Source organism: Heterocephalus glaber, unplaced genomic scaffold (assembly GCF_053883595.1).
Source record: "Heterocephalus glaber isolate CG9 unplaced genomic scaffold, H.glaber_assembly_v1.0 deba00001689, whole genome shotgun sequence".
Taxonomy (NCBI): domain Eukaryota; kingdom Metazoa; phylum Chordata; class Mammalia; order Rodentia; family Bathyergidae; genus Heterocephalus; species Heterocephalus glaber.
In genome coordinates this window covers 9,862,856-9,884,941 of record NW_028258414.1, presented here as the reverse complement: position 1 = coordinate 9,884,941, position 22,086 = coordinate 9,862,856, and the positions used below count along the sequence as shown (strand labels likewise).

Genomic DNA, 22,086 nt, shown 5'->3' with positions numbered 1-22,086 from the left:
ACTCAATTGACTGAAAAGTTGTTTGTATAGCAATATTGGCCAAACCAATATACTAGAACAATCCTGCTACCCATAGTAATCAAGTGCATTCCTGAAGTATAATTATACTGTCATAAAAATAAAGCCAAGATACCCTTTTCCAAGCAATAAAACTGCTGGGGCTATAAAACAGGAAGAAGAAAAGGCTAAATAAATGAGATTTTTAAAAATGAAATTTAGTGTCTTTCAAAAACACCACTGCCTCCTCTTCCTTCCCTTAAGCCATGGTTAGCAAAAAAATGATCAATACTTCAATCTCAATAAACTATTTCAATAATAGTTAATTCGTGTGGAAACAGAGTCTGAAAATCTCTGTTTAGCGACCTGTGACATCCTGTCATGTTGGTTAGATGCCAATAATCCATCATTGCCATAATGGATACAAGCATGTGTGAACTTACAGGAATGGGGGGGCAAAGGTAGGAAAGGTGTAGAAGGAAAATAATGAGCACAAGTTTATTCTTTCAGTTCTAATCAATATAATACACATTATTGTATGAACCAACCCTATAACAGTGAATACTGAGAGACAGAGAGAGGGAAACATACATAATTAATTTTATTTGACAAATACTCATTGATTTTCTGAAAACATTAATATCCCTGCTTGTCACATTATACTATAATGCAATCCAGCCATAAACAAGTATTTAATTTTGTATTAGGATGATGCCTTGTTTGCTTGTTTAAAATATGATCTTGGCTGCAAGGAAAAGGCTCTTCATTTGATTGAAAATTTAAAGTCAAAATAAATCAAACAATCATCACAGCTCTCAAGTCAATATCAAAACCATTTAAAAACTACTCTTAATCTCAGGGAAAAAACATAAAGGAGCGGGGTCGCTGACACAGTCATTAGAGAAACTGGGACCAGACTACTGATAACTATTTTGGTCAGATACCTTGAGGTTGGATGGTGAAAAAGGAAGCCCATTTCCCAGGTACTATGTGATTCTCAGTGCAGACATGCTTTGCTCAACAATGGGACAAATCCTGAGAAAGGTGTCATTAGTCTATTTTGTCTTTGTGCAAACAGCACAGCATGTACACACATGAAGATAGCTAAAACATTACTAGACAATGTAATCTTATGGAACCATTGTTGTATACATGGTCCATCACTGACCAAAATGGTATAACTGGACATGTGACTGTATTTCCACCATCAAGAATACTTCTTATTATGCTTTTTAGGAATCTCATGTCTTGAAATATTTTACTTTTGGAATAGGATTTAATTAGATGACTCATATAATTTCTCATTTTATATAAATGACCATCAGGGCTTTTAATTCTCATTAAATAAATCATATTACTATAATGAGTGAATATAATTCCAGCCTCCAAACACAAATTTTCTTTTTTTGGTACTGGGGATCAAACTCAGGACCTTGCACTTGCAAGGGAGGCAGCAGAACCACTGAGCTAATCCCCGGCCCTTACAAATTTTCTTTATTTGGTCTCTACAGCCATATCACAAGGTCAGGAGACAATTTAACAGTTCACATGATCTCAGTTACCATGTCCAAGGACCATCACCAGCACACTGCCCAATAAGTGTCATTTAAAAGAGGTAAGACAAAGCCAGACATGGTGGCACATGCCTATATCCCAGTATTGAAGGAGGCTGAAGCAGGAGGATTCCAAGTTCAAGTCCCAGCAGAGCAACTTAACAAGATCCTATGTCAAAATAAAAAATAAAAATAAAAAGGACTGGGGAACCAGGTCTGTGGTAGAGCACTTCTGGGTTTGACCCCCAGTATCAGAAAAAAGAACAAAACGGAAGAAACTAATACCTCTGAAACTTACTAACTATTCTAATTGTCTCTAGTTAATAATTCTTAAATAAAGGCATATATTCAATCTAAAACACCATTTGGTCAGCATGTATGCCATCCACTGTATCATAGAAAATTCTACCTAAAGCCCAGACTGGATTCTTCATTGGACCATGGGAAAGAGCTAGAAGTAGAAAATTCACTGCTGTCTTCAAATGCCTGGAAACTGGAATATATGGCCAAAACACTGATAATTTGAATCCTAGCTTGGATAACCCACATTAAGGAAGAAATAATATAAAACATGATTCTTTGGTGATTGTTGGCTGATTTAGCAGAGTTTAATCCTAAGAGCTACATATTATTTCACTTCTAAACTCAAAACTTGAGGGACTCCATCAAGCAACATGCCCAGGAAGCAGAGGGACCAACTGTGGAATCACAGAACATTTTCCAAGTAACTGGGTCTGTTAGTCATTTCCACTTCAGTGTGACACACTACCCAAGAAAACAAGGACAGTAACTAGCACGCAGGACCAATGGATGTTAAATTCTCAAGGTTTAAACATTTGCAAGAAAATTCATCTTTCAAATATAGGTATTGGAAATTCCTATTTTTCTAGGTGAATGGTCTAAATGATTATGCAGCCTGTAAAACTAGGTGAATACAGTGAGAAGCCAACTCAAGAGCCCTACAAAAATTGGACTGAGAAAACCCTCACTTTCTTCATGTTCATTTCAGCCAGCATGTACCAAGCACCTAAAACCCAAGGAAATGGTCCAATCTGCATGAGAAAACACAATGTCTAGGGCAGTGGTGGCAAACCTATGGCATGGGTGTTGCAGCTGGCTGTTTGTTACCATTGAAAGCTGTAAGAGGTTCACCATTACTAACCTAGGGCAAAGGACAGAGCAAAAAGAAAAATGATGTCATGTAGAGTTCTGGCTTTGCCACAGAATGGTGACATAACCCCAAGCCCTTGTATCTGCCACTGGGTAAATGGGCTTTACTTTGTACCAGGTGTCCTATAGCAATGAAAATAAATTATGATAAAACTATGAAGCTTTTGGAAAATCACATTTGTATGATATTATACATGATAAAATACAACACAATTATACACAATTAGAGAGTAGAAAACAGAATTATATATAATAATATAAATAGAATTTCATGAAGTTAATTCACAACTTTAATTCTATGAGATGTTTATAAATGTTCCCCCAAAAGAGTCCTAATTTAAAACCACCTGCTTAGGTCTGTATGAGAGCACAGCACTTTAAGAGGCGACAGCACAGAATCCACATTACCATTTGGATTAAATGTCTGGGGCCAAAACTTCATATTGTGTAACTGCGGAAAACATCTAGGCTCGCATAATGAGAATTTACCAACTATTAAATAATATACAGTGCAATTACACATGATAGCATATGTCTTCCAATGTCCCATCAAGTGGAGTAAGATTGAAATATTAAAGTTTTGCTTTGCACTTATTAGCTTTATTACATTTTATAAGAAAAAAATTAAATAAGCCCATTAAGCAGTTTTGTTACCAACGAGTGGATTTTCCAATATTTCCTTCATCTAGTTTATGTAGCATAGCCTCTAATGTAATCATTTTTGTTTGAAAAACCACAATTTTTATAGTCAACACCATTAAGGTAAACTTGGTGTAGGATAAACCCAATCATAACACATCAAACAGTGTTTTATAAAGATGTTAGTAAAGTGGATTTCCATTTTGTGATGATTATACCATTTATTTGTGCTGATCTAAAAGCCAGAGATAAAAGAACAACACCACAAACTGAAGCCAGGCAGAAATGAAGCCCAGCGATGGAAGACAAGAGGTCATGCATCTTGGCACGTTCACACTCTCTCCCCTTAGGAATGATACAGGTGCAAGGTGAGTGCTGCACACCTGAACTCTAGAGGCCAATGGGAGACGACCACTTGAGCCCAGGAGCTCAAAGTCAATGTAGGCAACACAGTGAGACACCATTTCAAAACAAAACAAAAACAGAATTATACAGGCCAATGAATAAAGGGAATGTCTTCTTATGAGAACTCTACTATATAAAGTAGTAAAATTAGCATGATACTGCTATTTACCTTCCATAAGCAACCACTGTCCAAAACATATTAATCTTACAACATTCACATTGAGCACTGGAAATGGTAGCTAAATGAACTCTTAGTGTAAATTGCTGATATCATTTTAAAGACCATGTTCTAAGCACATGTGGGAGAATGATTTCCTTTGACATCGTGGTCTTAATGAAAGAAGTTTCAGCCATGCTTCTTAGCTTAAAACAAAATAAAAGGGCAAATGTGGAGTTATTGTTTAATGGGTACAGAGTTATACAAAATAGAGTTCTGGAGATAAATAATGTTGATAGTTGAACAATGTAAATGTATTTAATGCCACCAAACGGTACACTTAAAAACGGTTAAGATGGCAAATTTTATGTAACACATATCTCACCATAATTAAAAATGATTTTAAGGTCAGGCATGGTAGCAAATGCTTGTAATCCCAGCACTTAGGACGCTGAGGCAGGAGGATCACGGCAAGTTTGAGGGCAGACTGGGCTATATAGTAAGACCCTGACTCAGAACAAACAAACAAAAACATTAAAAACAAAATATAATTTCAGGGCTGGGGATTTAGCTCAGTGGTTTCATCACCTGCTGTGTAAACTCAAGGACCCAAGTTCGATCCCTGGTACCAAAAAAAAAAATATATATATATATATATAATTTCACATTGTAATTTTTCCCTGGGAAATGGACATGTTATTTCCACTTCTCTACTATCCCTTTTATATACACCTATGTTTTAACTCGATAGAGGATTAAAATTTTAACATCTATGCTGGGGATGTAGCATAGTGGTAGAGCACATGTTTAGCGTGAATAAGGGCAAGAATTTGATCCTCAGCACACACAAAAAATTTAACATCTAGAATGTTATATCTAATAAAAATTATCTGCTAGGGTTTGGTAGTCTTACGTTCCTTCCCCTCTGGAATAAGTCAGGACAATAAATTCACAGTAGACCTTCTATTAAGAAATACAAAACTAAACATTTGGTGAAATAACACATGAAGTTAGGAGTCTCAAGAAATGTTTTTGGATTCCATTTAAAGCCAATAAAAGGAATCCAAAGAGCTACTAGAAATCCTTCCTGTTTTATGATATTTAGCTGCTAGCAAAGAAGCAGTCAGAAGACAGGCTGAAGCCTTGAAAACTGCTTCTTTCAGGGAGCTTGGGAGAAGCAAATTGGAGCACATATGTTCCTTCTTATTTCCTTTCTATGAACCTTCAGAACAGGGTACAAAATACAAGTCAGATATGGGTAAGTAGGAGGAGAATGGGAGGCAGGGCTTCCTGGAAGGGATCACTAGTACAGCCTCAGAACTCCAGTCACGTTAGGGCTCCACTACTCGTGAGGAAGACCCAAGGGCAGTATAGAATATTTCTCTTAATTCTCAAAGTAGAAGGACTTAACTTCCAAGCCACGACTTAACTTCATGATACTCAGGTACAGGGAAAAAAATTCCAAATATGTGAACTGGAGTTCTTTTTTGTTTTGTTTTGTTTTTTTGGTACCAGGGATCAAACTCAGGACCTTGGGCTTATGAGGCAAGCATGGGGCCACCGAGCCAAATCCCTGCCCCTGAACCTGAGTTCTTAAAGGACTACTTATTTATATATTTTTTGATAACGGGGATCAAACTCAGGACCTTGCGCTTGCGAGGCAGGTGGCAGCACCACTGAGCTAAATCCCCAGCCTTTAAAGGAGTATTTTTAGGAGCAAGGACTCACACCCTGGCTGAGGATCCTGAAGCTCTGGATGGGTGGCCATTCCAGTTGACTCTGAAGGAGCTTTCAGCCTCAAGAAACTGGATCCCCTGCCAGGGCTACATGGAGGGAGGAAGGGTGTTCTAGGATTTTAGGATATGGCCCTTTGCGGACATAGGAAAACAGGGCAATTTCTATTTGTATTCATCAAAACTTAAAATTCTAAAAATGTGAATAACCAATTAAAAAAAATTATTTATTTTACAACTCTGAAATTATAGATGAATATCGATGTTAAAATATCTAAGGTAAAAAATACAATCATAATGTGACGCAGGCTTAGTGTATATATGGAAAACAGCTCTCTGGAGGAAAGCTTTATTACTCCCTCAGGGCTTTCTTACAGAGTATGGATTTTTTAATTCCTAGTGGAATATTTTTCATACACCATTGCAGACTATTAAGTACCAGATATTACATTATGTAGTTTAAACTTTGTACTACTGCATGAGAAAGACTTCCCTGTTGAGAGAACCATTTTTTATGGTTAGCATTTTTTAATATGAAAATGAACTCTCCTTTAGGGTAAGATCACTGCAACCGGAATTTGGGAGAGTTTTGTAACTTAACATATTCACCAATGTGTGTAGAAATTCTCTCAAGGGAGTAGGGTGAGGAGAGAAAGAAATACAACAGGAAGAAGGCTTTTTAATAACTTACAGTGTCAACACAGGGCAAAGCAATGGTATTTATGAGGTATGGCTTCCACTGGGCATAACTGTCAATGGGCAAGGGACCGGCAAAGGGTGCTAGCAAGTTAAAAAATAACAATAATGGCGTGAAAGAGCAAAGGAAAATATATATTAAACTTCAGGCCAGTTAAACGTATACTTGCTAATGGTGGACTATTAACTGCTCACCCAGGAGAGATGCAGACTTGAAAATATTAAAAAGGCAATATAAATGCACTTTTCAGGCAATTCCTGAGAAAACAAAAGATGCCTTGCAGAATTCAGGAGTCAAACGTGGAAATAAGTTCTGAGCACTGGTGGTCATGTAAAAATCTTTGCCACAGAGTCTGTGGATCCCCAGCACTGGGCAAAAGTGGATAGAAAGTTTAAACAAAACTGACTACTCACTTGTAGACTGTGCCTCCGTTGCCATGACCAAGGGTGTCTTGATATCGTATGTCTTGTTCATTCATCTCCATAAGAAAGAAAGAAAAACAAAAAGGGTGTCATGCTGTGGATAGAAATGTCAAGGAAAAGCAACTCTGGGCCATAAACAACAAGCAGTCTGGGTCATTTCAAGTTCAGCTGCAAGAACGAGAAGATCAATACAACATTTGCTGTCCAATTTATAAAAGACGATACCAAGGGACAAAGTGATGGAAAGTTTAATGACAATTTGTTTGCCTGGGTCATTTCATTAAAGTTTGATAAAAGGTGTCAAAATGGAATGATATAACATAGCTCAAAAGGGTCAGGTCAGAGATACTGATAAGAAAACAGTCTCCGGCACTGCATATAACCAGGACTGAAGAGCACTGCACATAAGCAAAGTCAAATTTGGGAAGACAACAAACACACACAGGCATCAGCCAGGAATCTAATCCATGATCTGTAAATATATCAGCCCCTAGAAATTCCTCAGGTGACCCTATAATTAACATTTACCCAACTATCTGAATAATGTTTATCATTTTCCTAGAAGAGAAAGAATTTTTCTTTGCAAATGGTAAATTAGTACACAGCCATAACTGTGCAGAAATCATATTATTCTGATGTAAAAGTGCCAGATAAATGCACTTCAAAATGCACATACAGTCAAGCATTATCATGCATAAAGGGAAAACTATATAGACATGTAATTTTTACGAACTAAAGTCATTTATATAATTAATATATAAAACAGCATGCACATTTTCTAAGATTCTATAAAATCTATTATACCAAAAATACTACCCTCATTTTTATCTTGACTGCACAGTGAATTATGTTAGCACCTACAAAATAATGTTTTAGAGTTTTTTAAGGGACTCCCTAAATCATTTATCAAATGACTTTAAGACTAGTCAGACTCTATTTAATGCATTCAGTAATATTTTATGCACTGGTTCAGTTGTTTAAAAATTAACTGCCAACTTTATTAACTAAATAGATTTAATAAAGGTCTTATTTTCCATATAGCAAAATCTTGGGAAAAGCCATAGTAAGCCCTGAAAAAAAAATCAATTTCCAGGGAATTGCACTGCCTTGCATGGACAGAAAATGGATGGAGTTTTTAATTCAATATCACTTTGAAAAAAATAGTTTGCTCTCAGATCATTATAGTAAAGCTTTAAATATTTGCTCTAAACTTCCACCAATTGAATAAAGCCAGGCTTCATTTATCAAGGGAAATATTTTTCTTCTATACATTTCTGAAGTTGAAGCTTCAGAGAACTGTGATAATTAGGACTACAGTGCAGGTACCAGAAATAGCTTCTTTTCCAAGCTGTTTTCCCAATCCCTAAAAGAATATCGACAGATTAATGTGGAAAGGCCAACTCAGCACCCAATTTAATTGTAGTACAACCTGATTGATGCAATTTACAGTCAGCTAATTACTATATTTAAGATCAGTGGAAAAAATTGACAGAAAAATGAGCAACTACTTTCCTACTTGAGGGAAATTCTGTTTACTACTTTTACACCACTAATACAGAAAAGAAAACAAAACCTTTTAACCTATATCAAAGACATGGCATGAAGAAAAGAAAACAACATTATTCTGGACTAAATGATAAATTTCCAAACAGCATGCAGAAAGGCAGTATATAAAGTGACTGGAGATGCTACACTAGCAAAATTGTTATTAAGTTTACTTGGACCGATGGACACCTGAAGAGCTCTGTCTATGGGTGAATGCAAAGAGGCAACTGGGCCAATTCCCCAATTCTCTAAGCAATGTCAACAGTTTCCAATGACCTAATTTGTATCATTAACTTGTCTAACAAGCTGCACTCTCATTGTGGCTTGAAGTAGATTTCTAGGAGAGACAAATTTCACTTAGTCAAGCCCACAAATTCTGCATTAGTGGCACTGAGATGTAAGGCTAAGTAGGATATAGGTATACAGCCCACAGGGGCCAGGCTCTGGAAGGGCCAGTTTATGGTCGTGTCCTCCCCACCACTTCACAGGCCTGGGGACAGATATGGATATGAGTGTAGCACCTGTACCCATTATAATCCAGGAGGGTAGGCATTCAACATCATCAGGTGGACAGGCTGAGGACCAGGGGGTGTTGTGGGGGGAGACAAATGTTTGTTGCATGTGTAAGCACCTAAGTGCTAAGTATTGCACAAACAAATTCAAGAATACAAAAAAAAGAATGTGCCATAGACCCCAGCACAGAGGCTTCCGGGTCAATGTGCCACAGCTCCCAGCGCAGAGGAGGCTTCTGGGTCAACCTGCCACAGCTCCCAGTGCAGAGAAGGAGGCTTCCAGGCCAACCTACCACTGCTCCCAGCACAGAGGAGGTGAGCTGCACAGGCACCAGCAGCCGACCCCCTACCCACCCCGTTGAAATGAGAAGACACATAAACAAGCCTCAGAACCAGACTTCCAGATCACCTACAGCAACCCCAAAGAGAAACAAGAAGGAACACTCTGATACTCAACCACTTGGACTCCCTGAACTAGCAACAAAAGAGGATCTGGAAAAAATGAAATCAGAAATAATTTCTGACATAACAGCAGGCATTGTGCCCATAGTGCAAGACATGATTAATAAATCTAGAGAGGACACAGATAAAAAAATAGAGGATCTGAGGAACATGATGGAATCCCAACATAGGAAACAAATGGAATCCATAAAACAGATGCAAACAGATTTCCAGGAGATTAAAAACTCCATTCAAAGTCTATGCAGCAGAAAGAGCCAATGTGAGGACAGAATTTCAGATATAGAAGATAAGACTGCAATTAGTGACCAGGAAAAGAAAAATCACTTTAAAATTGTAAGGGACCACAAGAAATCAATCCAGAAGCTGCTAGATGATCCAATGAAGAATAATGTAAGACTGACTGGAGTCGATGAAGAAACAGGAGAAAGTGCAGACAACATAAAAAAACTGTTCACAGAAGTGACGGCAGAAAACTTCCCAAGCACGGGAAAAGAACTTGACATACAGATAAGTGAGGCATATAGGACTCCAACTAGCCTTGATCAAAAAAAAAATGTACACATAGGCATATAATTGTTAAGATTCCAGAAACCCAACAGAAGAACAAAGTTCTACAAACAGTTAGAGAAAAGAAACAAATGACATACAAAGGAAAACCCATCAAAATTACAGCAGACTTCTCAACACAAACCCTCAAGGCAAGAAGAGGTTTGAGTGATGTATTTCAAGCCCTAAAGGAAAACAACCTCCAATCCAGATTGATGTACCCTGCAAAACTATCTTTCAAAATTGATGGTGAAATAGGATACTTTCATGACAAAGAGCACCTTAGGAACTTCATGAATACCAAACCTGCACTCCAAAAATTTTTAGACAATATCCTAGGAAAAGACAACAAGGATCACAACCCGAGGAAGCCTAGCAGAACGAATCCACTGGGCACAACAAGAAATTAAAAACAAAGGGGGAAGAATCCAACAAAAAGAAAAAGTCACAACAATGCTAAGTCAATACGTATCAGTTATAACCATCAATGTTAATGGTCTCAACTCATCAATCAAAAGAAATAGACTGGCAGAATAGGTCAAGAAGCAAGATCCAACAATATGCTGCATACAAGAAAGACATTTAATTCAAAAAGAAACTCACAGACTGAAAGTTAAAGGGTGGAAAACAATACTCCATGTGACGGGAACCTGAGAAAAGGAAGGAGTAGCTATCCTCTTTAGAGACCAAGTGGAATTCAAACCCACACTAGTTAAGAAAGACAAAGAAGGACACTACATCCTTGTAAAGGGAAGAATCCAAGAGGAAGAGATGACAATCATAAATATCTATGCACCAAACACTAGTGCACCCATCTATATAAAACAAGTACTAATGGACATGAAAAATCATATAAGCACTAATACAAAAGTAGTGGGGGACATCAATACCCCATTGTCATAAATAGGTAGATCAACTAGACAAAAAACAAGCAAGGAAATACTAGAACTCAATCAAGCTCTTGAACAAATGAGCTTAACAGATGTTTACAGAGTGCTCTACTCCACAAAATCAGAATACACATTCTTTTCAGCTGCACATGGGTTGTTCTCCAAAACAGACCACATACTCACTCATAGAACATATTTAGGTAAGTGCAAAGGAACTGAAGTTATCTCCTGTATATTATCAGACTATAGTGCGATGAAATTGGAGATCACTAGCAAAAGAAACTCAAAAAATTTCATAAACACATGGAAATTGAACAACACACTCCTGAATAACCAACGAGTCAAAGAGGAAATTAAAGAAGAAATTAGACAGTTCCTTCAATTAAATGACAATGACAATACAACATATCAGAATCTATGGGACACAATGAAAGCAGTCTTATGAGGGAAATTCATAACAGTGAATACTCATACTAGGAAAACAGAGCGAGCCCAATTAAACAACCTGATGCTGATCCTCAAGCTTCTAGAAAAAGAGCAGGACAAATGCAAAGCCCATAGAAAGGAGGATACAATATAGATCAGAGCAGAAATCAATGCAATGGAGACTAAGAGAACAATACAAAAAAAAAAAAAAATCAATGAAGCCAAGAGTTGGTTCTTTGAAAGAATCAACAAAATTGACAAACCCTTAGCCAACCTTATCAGAAAAAGGAAAGAGAAGGTCCAAATCCATGCAATTAGGAATGAAAAGGATAAAATTACAATGGACCCAGCAGAAATCCAGAGGATCATCAATATCTACTTCAAGAACCTATATGCCAATAAGATGGACAACACAGAAGAAATGGACAGATTCCTAGACAGGTATGAATTACCAAAGTTGAACGAAGAAGACCTAAAAATTCTAAACAACCCAATATCAATCAATGAAATTGAAAACGTAATTAAAAACTTACCAACTAAGAAAAGCCCGGGTCCTGATGGCTTTCCCGCTGAATTCTACAAGACATAGAGAGGAACTGCTGCCACTACTGTTTAAACTCTTCAATGAAATTGAAAGGGAAGTAAAATTCCCAAATTCATTCCTGGAAGCAAGCATCACCTTGATCCCCAAAGCAGAAAAAGACCTCAAAAGAGAACTATAGGCCAATCTCACTAATGAACATAGATGCAAAAAATCCTTAATAAGATACTGGCAAATAGAATGCAGAAGATCATCAAGAAGATCATACACCCTGATCAAGTGGGATTCATCCCAGGGATCCAAGGATGGTTCAACATACGCAAATCAATAAATGTCATACACTACATCAATAGAGCCAAGGACAAAAACCATGACTATTTCCACAGATGCAGAAAAAGCATTTGACAAAATCCAACATGCACTTATGATAAAAACCCTACAAAAATTTGGAATAGATGGTCTCTACCTCAATCTGATAAAAGCCATCTATGAAAAACCAACAGCCAATATCATACTAAATGGTCAAATACTGAAATCCTTCACACTAAAATCAGGAACAAGACAAGGATGTCCACTCTCACCACTCTTGTTCAATATAGTTTTGGAAACATTAGCCACGGCAATTAGACAAGAGAAAGAAATAAAAGGAATAAAAACAGGAAATGAAGAAGTCAAATTGTCATTATTTGCAGGTGACATGATACTCTATATAGAAGACCCCAAGAACTCCACCAAAAGTCTTCTACACTTAATAACCAAATTCAGTCAAGTAGCTGCTTACAAGGTCAACACACAAAAATCAATAGCTTTCCTCTACACCAATGACAAACACACTGAGAGAGAAATAGGACAAATAATTCCTTTCACAATAGCATGCACAAAACTGAAATACCTAGGAATCAACCTAACAAAAGAAATCAAAGACCTGTTCTCTGAAAACTATAGCACTTTGAAAAGAGAGACTGAAGACGATATCAGAAAATGGAAAGGCATCCCTTACTCCTGGATAGAAAGGATCAACATAGTGAAAATGGCCATACTTCCAAAACTGCTATATAGGTTTAATGCAATCCCAATTGAAATCCCAGCAGCATGCTTCATGGACCTTGAGAAAACAATCCAAAAATTCATTTGGAACAAGAAGAGACCCAGAATAGCAAAAGCAATTCTAGGTAACGGAGACATGGCAGGGGGTATTACAACCCCCAACTTGAAACTATACTACAAAGCTACTGTGATTAAAAACACCATGATACTGGCAAAGAAACAGACCTGAGGACCAGTGGAACAGATTAGAAGATGCAGAAACAACGCCAGACACACTCAGCCACCTCATCTTTGACAAAGGAGCCAAACACCCTCACTGGAGGAAAGATAGCCTCTTTAATAAATGGTGCTGGAGAAATTGGGTTTCAACTTGCCAAAGACTACAACTAGACCTATATCTCTCACCATGCACTAAACTAGAATCGAAATGGATTAAATATCTAAATATTAAAACAGAAACGCTGAACCGGCTGGAACAGAGGTTAGGTAGAACCCTTGAAGACACTGGGGTAGGAAAAGATTTTATGAACAAAACCTCAGTTGCCTGTGAACTAGCACAAACAATCAACAAGTGGCGTCTCTTCTTACTAAAAAGCTTCTGCACAGCAAGAGAAACCACCAGCAGTGTGAAGAGACAACCCACAATGTGGGAAAAAATCTTCACCTGCTCTTCCTCAGACAAAGGTCTACTATCTCAAATCTATAAAGAACTTAAAAAAATCAGACCTCCCAAATTTAAAGACTTAATCCAAAAATGGGCATCTGAAATGAACAGACATTTCTCAGACAAAGAAGTAGAAATAGCAAATAAACATATGAAAAAATGTTCAACATCACTGGTCATTCGAGAGATGCAAATGAAAACAACACTGAGATTCCACCTCACCCCAGAAAGAATGGCTGCTATCAAGAAATCAACCAATAAAAATGTTGGTGGGGCTGTGGGGAAAGAGGAACCCTGCTCCACTGCTGGTGGGAGTGTAGACTGGTGTAACCACTGTGGAAATCAGTATGGAGATACCTCAAAGAACTAGAACTAGAGGTCCCATTTGACTCAGCTATTCCCCTGCTGGGTATCTTCCCAAAAGAATTAAAAGAATCATACCACAGTGATACATGTGCATCCATGTTCATAGCAGCACAGTTTGTAATAGCTAAAACTTGGAAACAGTATCTATTTTAAAAAATGATTAAAGGGTCTATTACAAAACATTAGCTTCTTTTCCTTTTTTTGCTTATCTGAATTTTCTAATTTTTATACATTTATATACATTTCTCATGTTTTAAAAAGTGCTTGATAGGTTGGTGAGGTCTTGCTATGTTTTCTAGTCTCCTCTTGAACTTCTGGGCTCAAGTGATCCTCCTGCCTTAGCCTAACCCAGCACTTGAGAGCTCACGATTCTGGTTGCAAACTGAGTTGGACAAGAACCAAATCAAATATAATGGTTAGGTTCAATGTTGACCTTATGGGGAAATTGATTCGGTTCTTGTCCAGTTTGGTTTGTGACCAGAATCATGGAAAGAACTGAGTTCATGAACCAAGGTACCACTGTACTTCTAATTCCTCACCCCTTTCGATCTAAATTCAAAGAGTTTTTCCACAGGTATTTCAACTTTTCAAAACAACAGCCAAAGATGCAGCAGGACCAGAATTAGTTCTAGATCCATGACTCTCAGTATAGTTACATTTGATTTATCGAGTCTAGGAAAATACCGTCATCCTCTGCTACAAAATATAAAAAACAAAAATAATAACAACACCTTTAGAGATATAAAGGTCAAAGTTACACATCTTTGGAATAACTGCACACTTTTAAAATCCTTTAATTGGCCCTTTGGGCTATTTCTAACCAGTTTCAAACCCAAGGCCAATGTTAAACAGACAGTGCAACACTGGACTTGAGTGGGAAAACACAACCAGAAAACAGAGCAGTGAGACTGATTTATAGCTCTCAAAAAAACATGCTAAAAATATCTTTTGATTTATCTTTTTAAGATGGAGAAATGGAATCTTCCATCACAAGGTGATACCAGGAAAACAAAGTCTCCATTCCAAATGCTACATGTTAAAACTTTTAAAACAGTGCTTGATCGAATGTATTAATGAGATTAATGAAAAAAATGAAGTGGAATTCAATTATGGATCAGCAAAGAAAATGTTCTTTGTTTATTGTCTGCCTGTGTTAAGAAGAATTAGTACCTATCGTTTATAAATCATTAAAATAAAAATGCTCAATTAGTCCTTATTTTATATATAAGGGTCTGATAGAAATTAGTGCTATCACTAGACCTTTGCTTCACAAATCGAAGCAATAATGGTTTCAGAAAGCAGTCACACTCTATGAGCAGACAATTGGAGAGATTTAGTAAATCCCACTTTATAGAGCAGAGACTAATCGGAAAACACAACCCAGTCAAATGTTTCTTATGAACTGTTGACACTATATCAATGCTGAATCAATTGGTGGCATTTACTCTGAGTGACAGAAAAGAAATAAATATTTATATCACATAACCTATATCAATGAACCCAGGCAGAAAGCTATTTCTAACCTGTCAATATTTGATTATCTTGAAGAATCATGTCCCTTTCTTTTAATGATTAATATGAATTCCTTATTAAATCTAAGTGGAGGCTAGTGGAAAGGCAAATCATTATTAATGCTTGAGAGCATAAACCACTAAAATAAAAAACTATGCTCAAGTGTTAAAGTATTGTTAAATGTGACTTACATCTTCCATATCAAGTGGTGTCATGCGCAGCCCAGGAATGTATCGCCCATACCATTCACACTGCCTCACTGCGGTGTGGTCTCACCCGCTGTTTAGTTACTCTGCAGCACCAATTGAGGAATTTACAGGAGGAGGTATTTTGAAAGCTTCCAAAGATGAAGGATTGATTTTGTTTTTTGAGCAAAATTAAATAATAATAATAATAACAATTTTTCAAAAGCTTATCCTTAAAAGTGAGAAAATGCCATACTGTCTAATGTCGGGTTAGCACACTCCCAAGGGAAAGCAATAAACAATCTTTAAGTGTCAAAAATCATTGCCATGACAATCTCCCACCACAGTGAACCTCGTAACTGAGACCACTGAGATATTTATGGTACCAGGTTTGTTGTCAAAACATTTCAGAATCCTTTTTTTTTTGCAGTGGAAAGAAAATGTTTTTCATTTTTGAAAGAAGAATCTATGACAGGTTATTTTCCATTGCCTGGGTTGAACAAATGTAGTTAAAACTTCTTAATTTATGTCAATTTTGAAATGTATTTTCCAGCCAAAGAACACAAGTGACTTATACATAAATTACAATTAGTAACTAGAATGAAAGCATGCTGAAGATACATAAATATCCTCAGCTCGATATTTCTGCTTTTAGTCAGGTTTTACTTCATCCTGGTTGTGCTCACAGCAGGCACTGGGGGATATAGATGTGGACCTCAATCTCAACAGACATCTGGCTGCTTAAAGACAAAAGCATTAGATAAATACTATCAAGAATTTGGGGGCTATGGGTGTGGCTCAGTGGTAGAACATGTGCCCAGAATGCGTGAGGCCCTGGGTTCAATCCCCAGCACTACCAAAAAAAAAGACCTAAATTTTGAGATTACCAAGATTATACATGTAACACCAGATTCTCTCAGCTGTAGGCAGAATATTTAAGGACTGAAATTCACACACTCTGGATGACAACCAGCTGTCAGAACCTGATCGACTTAATTTTTTCTAACTGGATTCAAAGGACTGCGTGCTAAGTAAGCAGGCGTCCAGAAGCGCAACCACACAGTCACGGTTTCAAGGCACACACATCTATTAGGCCACAATGTTACAGGTGATATTAAAGGACAAGCATGAGGACCCAGCTTTGTCTTCTTGACATGCTCCACTAGAAGTACTTGATTCATGAAATGCCAATGAGGCTTGGAGAGGTCAGCGTGTGAAGGCACTGAATAAGCATCTGAGATAATTAAGATTTCAGCCTTCGAAACATGGACGGGAAGTGAACAGCAGTTAAGAAAATCAATAAGAGTCTTTTATTTGCAGTGACACAGATGTCTCAGTCAATAGAGCCTAATAGGCAGGCTTGATCGCAATGGACAGGCGCCTGCCTCCGAGGCTATCAAAGGGCTTCCACTATAACAAACATTAAAACGCATTTATGTTGCTTGTGAAGAATCGAGGACCCTGTAGGTAGCTTAATTTACCAGTGTATGTTTAAAAGCACTATACTATTTCAGATGTGGCCATTTACTTGAATCAAAATTAGTGAGAAATAACTGGCCTGCAGGGCTGTTTGTCCCTCACTGGCTGGGTTAGGTCATTCAGCTTCAGACAGCCCGTCGACCAGGCAAACCAAGGTCTCTGGGGCCCCAGGGATTTTATGTGCCAAAGGTCTGCTGTTCCCCCAGTCCCCTACAAAACCAGTGTTAGTTTCAGGACAAAAGAAGGAGCTAAGGTAAGAAGGTAACAGTTTTTCCTCTTCTCTCCAAAGACAATGAAACAAACAGTTGCCTCAGAATGCAGGGCCATTTCAACAATCCATGGGTTGACACACTTGTTCAGAACTGATTAACTTTTTAGACGAGATGGCAGCGGGGTGTGTGTATGGTCCTTCAATCTGCTGGGAGTGAAACCCATTAGCACAGTTTGAAAAACAGGCTGCAAATTGTTCTGCCAATCAAATTAAGCCATGTTACTCATTTATGACAAGAAGAAATTCACAGACACTTTTATTGTTTAATAAGTTTATGGATAAAAACTGGACAATAAGAAGTCACTATTATTTGAAAATCTTAATAGGTAGCAATACCTACCTGGCCATTGGCTAATATTTTTTTCAGTTCGGCAGAGGACTTCTTTAAGCTGAAAAGGAAAGACATAATTTCTAATAGCAGCAAGATGATGGGCACCTCTGAACACCACACTAAAATATACCTTTGCTTTTAGGTGTAGGCATGCACTATACTCCTCTGTTCATGAGATGTTTTTCCAAACTGGCTGAACACCAAAGATATTAATGAAGTGACTGAAACCCTATAGTAATCTATAGTAATAAAGAAGCCTACAGTCAAGAGGAAGCTACAGTATTTTATGGACCACTACAGTGACATTTTAGCCATTAGTTCTGCTGCCTTTGGGTAGCCTTTCAGTGGCAATTCTATGTGGACACTATCATCTGCTAAACACAACATATTTAACAATGCACTCTCAGAATGTTCACAGCAAACAAAGATTAGAGAACTTCAAAGCTAAAATAGATGGCTTAGGTCCTGGTCTTCTGCTACAATTAAGAGTTACAATTCAATTTCCTGGGAAGTACATGGATTGTAGAAATAAATCCTGGTTCTCTCCATCTCTTCAAGTAACTTTTGCATTTTTTTTTCCAGTACCAGGGATCGAACTCAGGACCTTGAGCTTGTGAGGCAGACACGGTGCTGCTGAACTAAATCCCCAGCCCTAAATCCTGGTTCTCAACAGTTGTGTGATCTGGGCCAAGTTACAAATTATCTCAGAACTTCAATTTCATTTTTCTATAAAATGAGGAAAATATTAACTTTATAGGGTAAGCAGGAAAATTAAATATTATAAAACAGCACTGTGTCTTACAGGTATGAGACACAGCTCTTGGTGTTACTAGGGAACATGAAAATGTAGACTTGCTGCCTTCTGCCTGCCAAGAAGTATTTCTCCTCTGTGATGTCCCTGTGCCATGCCACCCTGCCTTGGAGCCAGTTGCCTGTGGACTGAAACTTCTACAAACTTAAGAAGCGATGTGATGTCACTGATAATCATCACAACCAACTCTCTCAACTAGCTCCAGTATCTCCTGTCACCTCTGCAACCACCCTCCCAGATGCAGCTCCTCCTGCAGCCCTGAGAGGGCTGGGACATAGCCCTCCTGTACTCCCGGTGCTGCCACTGTCTCTCTGAGGAACATCTGAGAACTGCACCTGACAGCGCAAAGAACAGGGAAGGGCAGAGAATTGTCAAGGGCTGTCACGCTCATCCACTCTCTCCCCAGACCCTACTGGGCCACGGTCTATACTGCTGCCCTCCTGGACACTGGTGAAACCAGTTACAACTTCAGCCCTGTAGCTTCTGTATAAACAGTGGGAGCTGTCAATCAAGCAGCTGCTTCTGAAGTTCCACCAAGCTATACTTGACATCAAAGGTGATCCTCGATGTCCCATGCTCTGAGATACTTGCCTTGACTGCAACAGGCATTAAGCACAGACCTTTCCGAAATGACTCTGCATCCTCTCCAGAGGACCCTCCCCCCCTCTACTACTACTTCCAGAGTCACAAAACTGGCCCACAAGCCGAAGGAGATGAACATGGCTGGGCCACTCCTCCCTTTCATAAGCAGTGTTCCCTCCTTTGCACAGCCCTGCTTGCTGTAGCACAGGTCACAGTACAGCTTCCCTTGGGGATCCCACTGCCTACTCAGGATTTCTGTCTCAGCTAGAGAGGTATGGGTAGGTCGCACTAAAAAGGAGCTAGTAATACCAAGGGCTGCTGGCCCTGAGTGCAACTGGCAGAGAGGCAGAGAGGAGTGAGGAACTCCAGAAAGCTATGAGAGTGCTATAAGCTCTGCTGCCAGGTGGGGTGGGAGGGTGGTAGGAAGCCACTAGGAATTGGAACACTAAGAGCTAAGAGGTGCTGGCACTCAAGGCCCTGCGCCACTAACATCAAGGGAGTAGTAATTCCCAATTGTGAATTTGTTGGAACTGAGCAAGAACCTGTGGCTGACTGGTAACTTCTTCAGAGTCGGTAGCAGACCCTCTGCTGTAGGGAAACTAAAGAAGACAAACAACTATAATGCTTGTCAGCAGGTGTCAAAACCAGCCCACATCTCATCTTCATCTCACGTGTAGCTAAAAATCCACACTAGCTAGTAACACTTCTTCATCTACACTTCAGGGTGGATGCTTGCCCTTTGTGTTAGTTTCATTTCTGTTGCTGGGAAAAAATACCTGACATATACAAATTAAAGAACAAAAGGCTTGCTTTGGCTCATGATTTCAGAGGTTTCAGTCCATGGTCAGCTGGCTCTAGGGCACAAACATTGTGGCAGGAGGACATGGCCAAGGAAAGCACTCAGCTCACAATAGCCAGGAAGGAGAGAGCCAGGAAGAGCCAAAGAGGAAGGAGCTGGGGACCAGATATGGTCCCCAAGGTCACACACCCTCCTGACCAAACCAGTGTACTCAGAAGTTCACTTTACTAATCACCTAAGGGATCTCTCAAGCCAAGCAAGCTGACAATTGAGGTTAAAAATAATGAGCAGGTATGGTGGTACATGCCTGTAATCCTAGCACTCAAGGAGGAGGCAGGAGGATTCCAAGTCTGAGCCCAGCTTGGCAATGCAGTGAGACCCTGTCTCAAAATAAAACAAAACAAAAAAATAGACTGGGGACGTAGGCTGTGTGAAGATCCTGGGTTCAATCCCCAGTACAGCTAAAAAAAAGTAAAAAACAAAACAACAACAAAAGAAACATTGTCAGTACACCCCTTGTTCTTGGAACCAAGCTGCTCTCCTGTGAAGAAGCCAAGCCATACACAGACAGCTAGTAGCTTTAGCCTTTTGCTAGCAACGACTACCAGGCGAGTGAGCAAGCCCCAATGCCTGCTGTCCCTGGCTTCCGAATCTTCCGGCCAAGAACGCAGACACTGAACAGACGAGCTGTGGGTACTGCATCTGCACAGTCTGTAAGCTTAATAAATGATTATTTTCTCCCTCAAAAAAAAAAAGAAAAGAAAAGAAAAGAAAATGTTCTCTGGGCATATATGGCTATGTGCTATAGCCTGGCTCTTGAGGGTCCCCCTAAAGCCCAAGTATTGAAGGTTTGGTGATCAGATTGGCATTACTATAAAGTGGTGGAGACTTTAAGAGATAGGGTCTGGGCCAGGGATTTAGCTCAGTGGTTTCACCGCCTGCTGCACCAGTGCAAGGACCCAAGTTCGATCCCCGGTTCCAAAAAAAAAAAAGAGAGATAGGGTCTGGTGGGTGACTTTCAGTCACTGTGGGCATGCTCTCAGTGGGGACTGTGGGACACTGGTCTCTCTTTTTGCTTCCCTGCCAGCAGGAAGTGAACATCTTCCTCCATCACATGCTTCTACCACCAAAGGCTGCCTCGCCATATGGGCCACACACTATGGAGCCAAGTGACCATGGACTGAAACCTCCACAACTGTAAGCCAACATAAGCCTTCTCAAGTATTTGTTTTGGTAACTGAAAGCTAAAGCACTATATAAAAATTTACGTGGATGAGTTTAGTGAAAGTCCTTCTTAAGAAAGAGGGGTGGCCAAAAGCACTCCTGAAATCCTTCTAGCTTTGTAATGAGTTATGCCCTCACATACTGACTCAACTAGTAGAATAGGGTATGAAAGAGCACCTACCCTCACCGATGTTCTAGTTGACATGTAAAGCTTGTTAACTTTTTTCTTAACCTATCCACTCTAACCTTCTACCTGTCTATCACACTCTCTCCCTTGTGTTAGTTACTAGTGTAGATGTCTTTCTCTCCACTATGTCTTCCCCCAAGACTGGGAGCGCCCTGAGAAGATAGACCACATCTTATTCTATATATTCCTATTCCATTCCCTCTCATCCTTGAACCTTGCCAGTGACTTAGCATGTGCTGAGTGTTCAAAAGAAGTGTGATAAAAAAAAAGTGAATGTTTAAATTTTAAAATTTATTACAGTAAAATATTCATTACTATTAATCTTCCTCAAAATATGCTCCCTCTCTTCCCACATACTTAGTCCATCATTCTTGCCACTTTCTGAAGCAGTTTACACTTTACATTTGTGGCAATTTCTGTCAAAAACATTACAGTGTGCCCTAATCTACCTTATTCACCAGATCTGGCACCATCCAACTTCTGGCTCTTTCCCAAAATCAAAATGACCACACACACACACACAAACATGACCACAAAAGGTAAACACTCTGCGTTGATTCAGGACATCAAGGCAGCCATGACAGCACAATTAAAAGAAATTCATGAAAGATTTCCACAACTGCCTCAGAAAGTGGCAAGAATGATGAGATTAGTGTGTTTGGTGAGAGGGGGAGTATTTTGAGAGGAATTAATGACAATGTATTTTTTACTGTAATAAATTTTGCAAATTGGATTTTCACCTTATTTTTTGATCATTCCATTAAATGGTAGTCACTGGTCTGATTGTTATTATATTGCAGCAGTTGTCACAGTTACACAATAAGACATAAAGATCATGAAAACATCAGAAAGAAAAAGGTCTCAGGACCTCATATGAAATATATCCATTCCATTTAGCACTTCTAATACATTACATTTGAGAAAATTTCAGAC

At 38.8% G+C, this 22,086-nt stretch overlaps 1 protein-coding gene across 10 annotated transcripts in view; it reads right to left on the bottom strand.

The window, feature by feature from the left end:
* Map2k5 (mitogen-activated protein kinase kinase 5) overlaps positions 1–22,086 on the bottom strand; it is a 258,240-nt gene that overhangs the window by 189,759 nt on the left and 46,395 nt on the right. For all 10 annotated transcript variants that reach the window (XM_004855593.4, XM_021237014.2, XM_004855594.4 and 7 more), the window contains 2 exons: positions 17,560–17,608; positions 6,765–6,829 (listed from right to left, as the gene is read on the bottom strand). In XM_004855593.4, the coding sequence (XP_004855650.1) occupies positions 6,765–6,829; positions 17,560–17,608 (114 nt within the window). The remainder of the gene's footprint in view (positions 1–6,764; positions 6,830–17,559; positions 17,609–22,086) is intronic.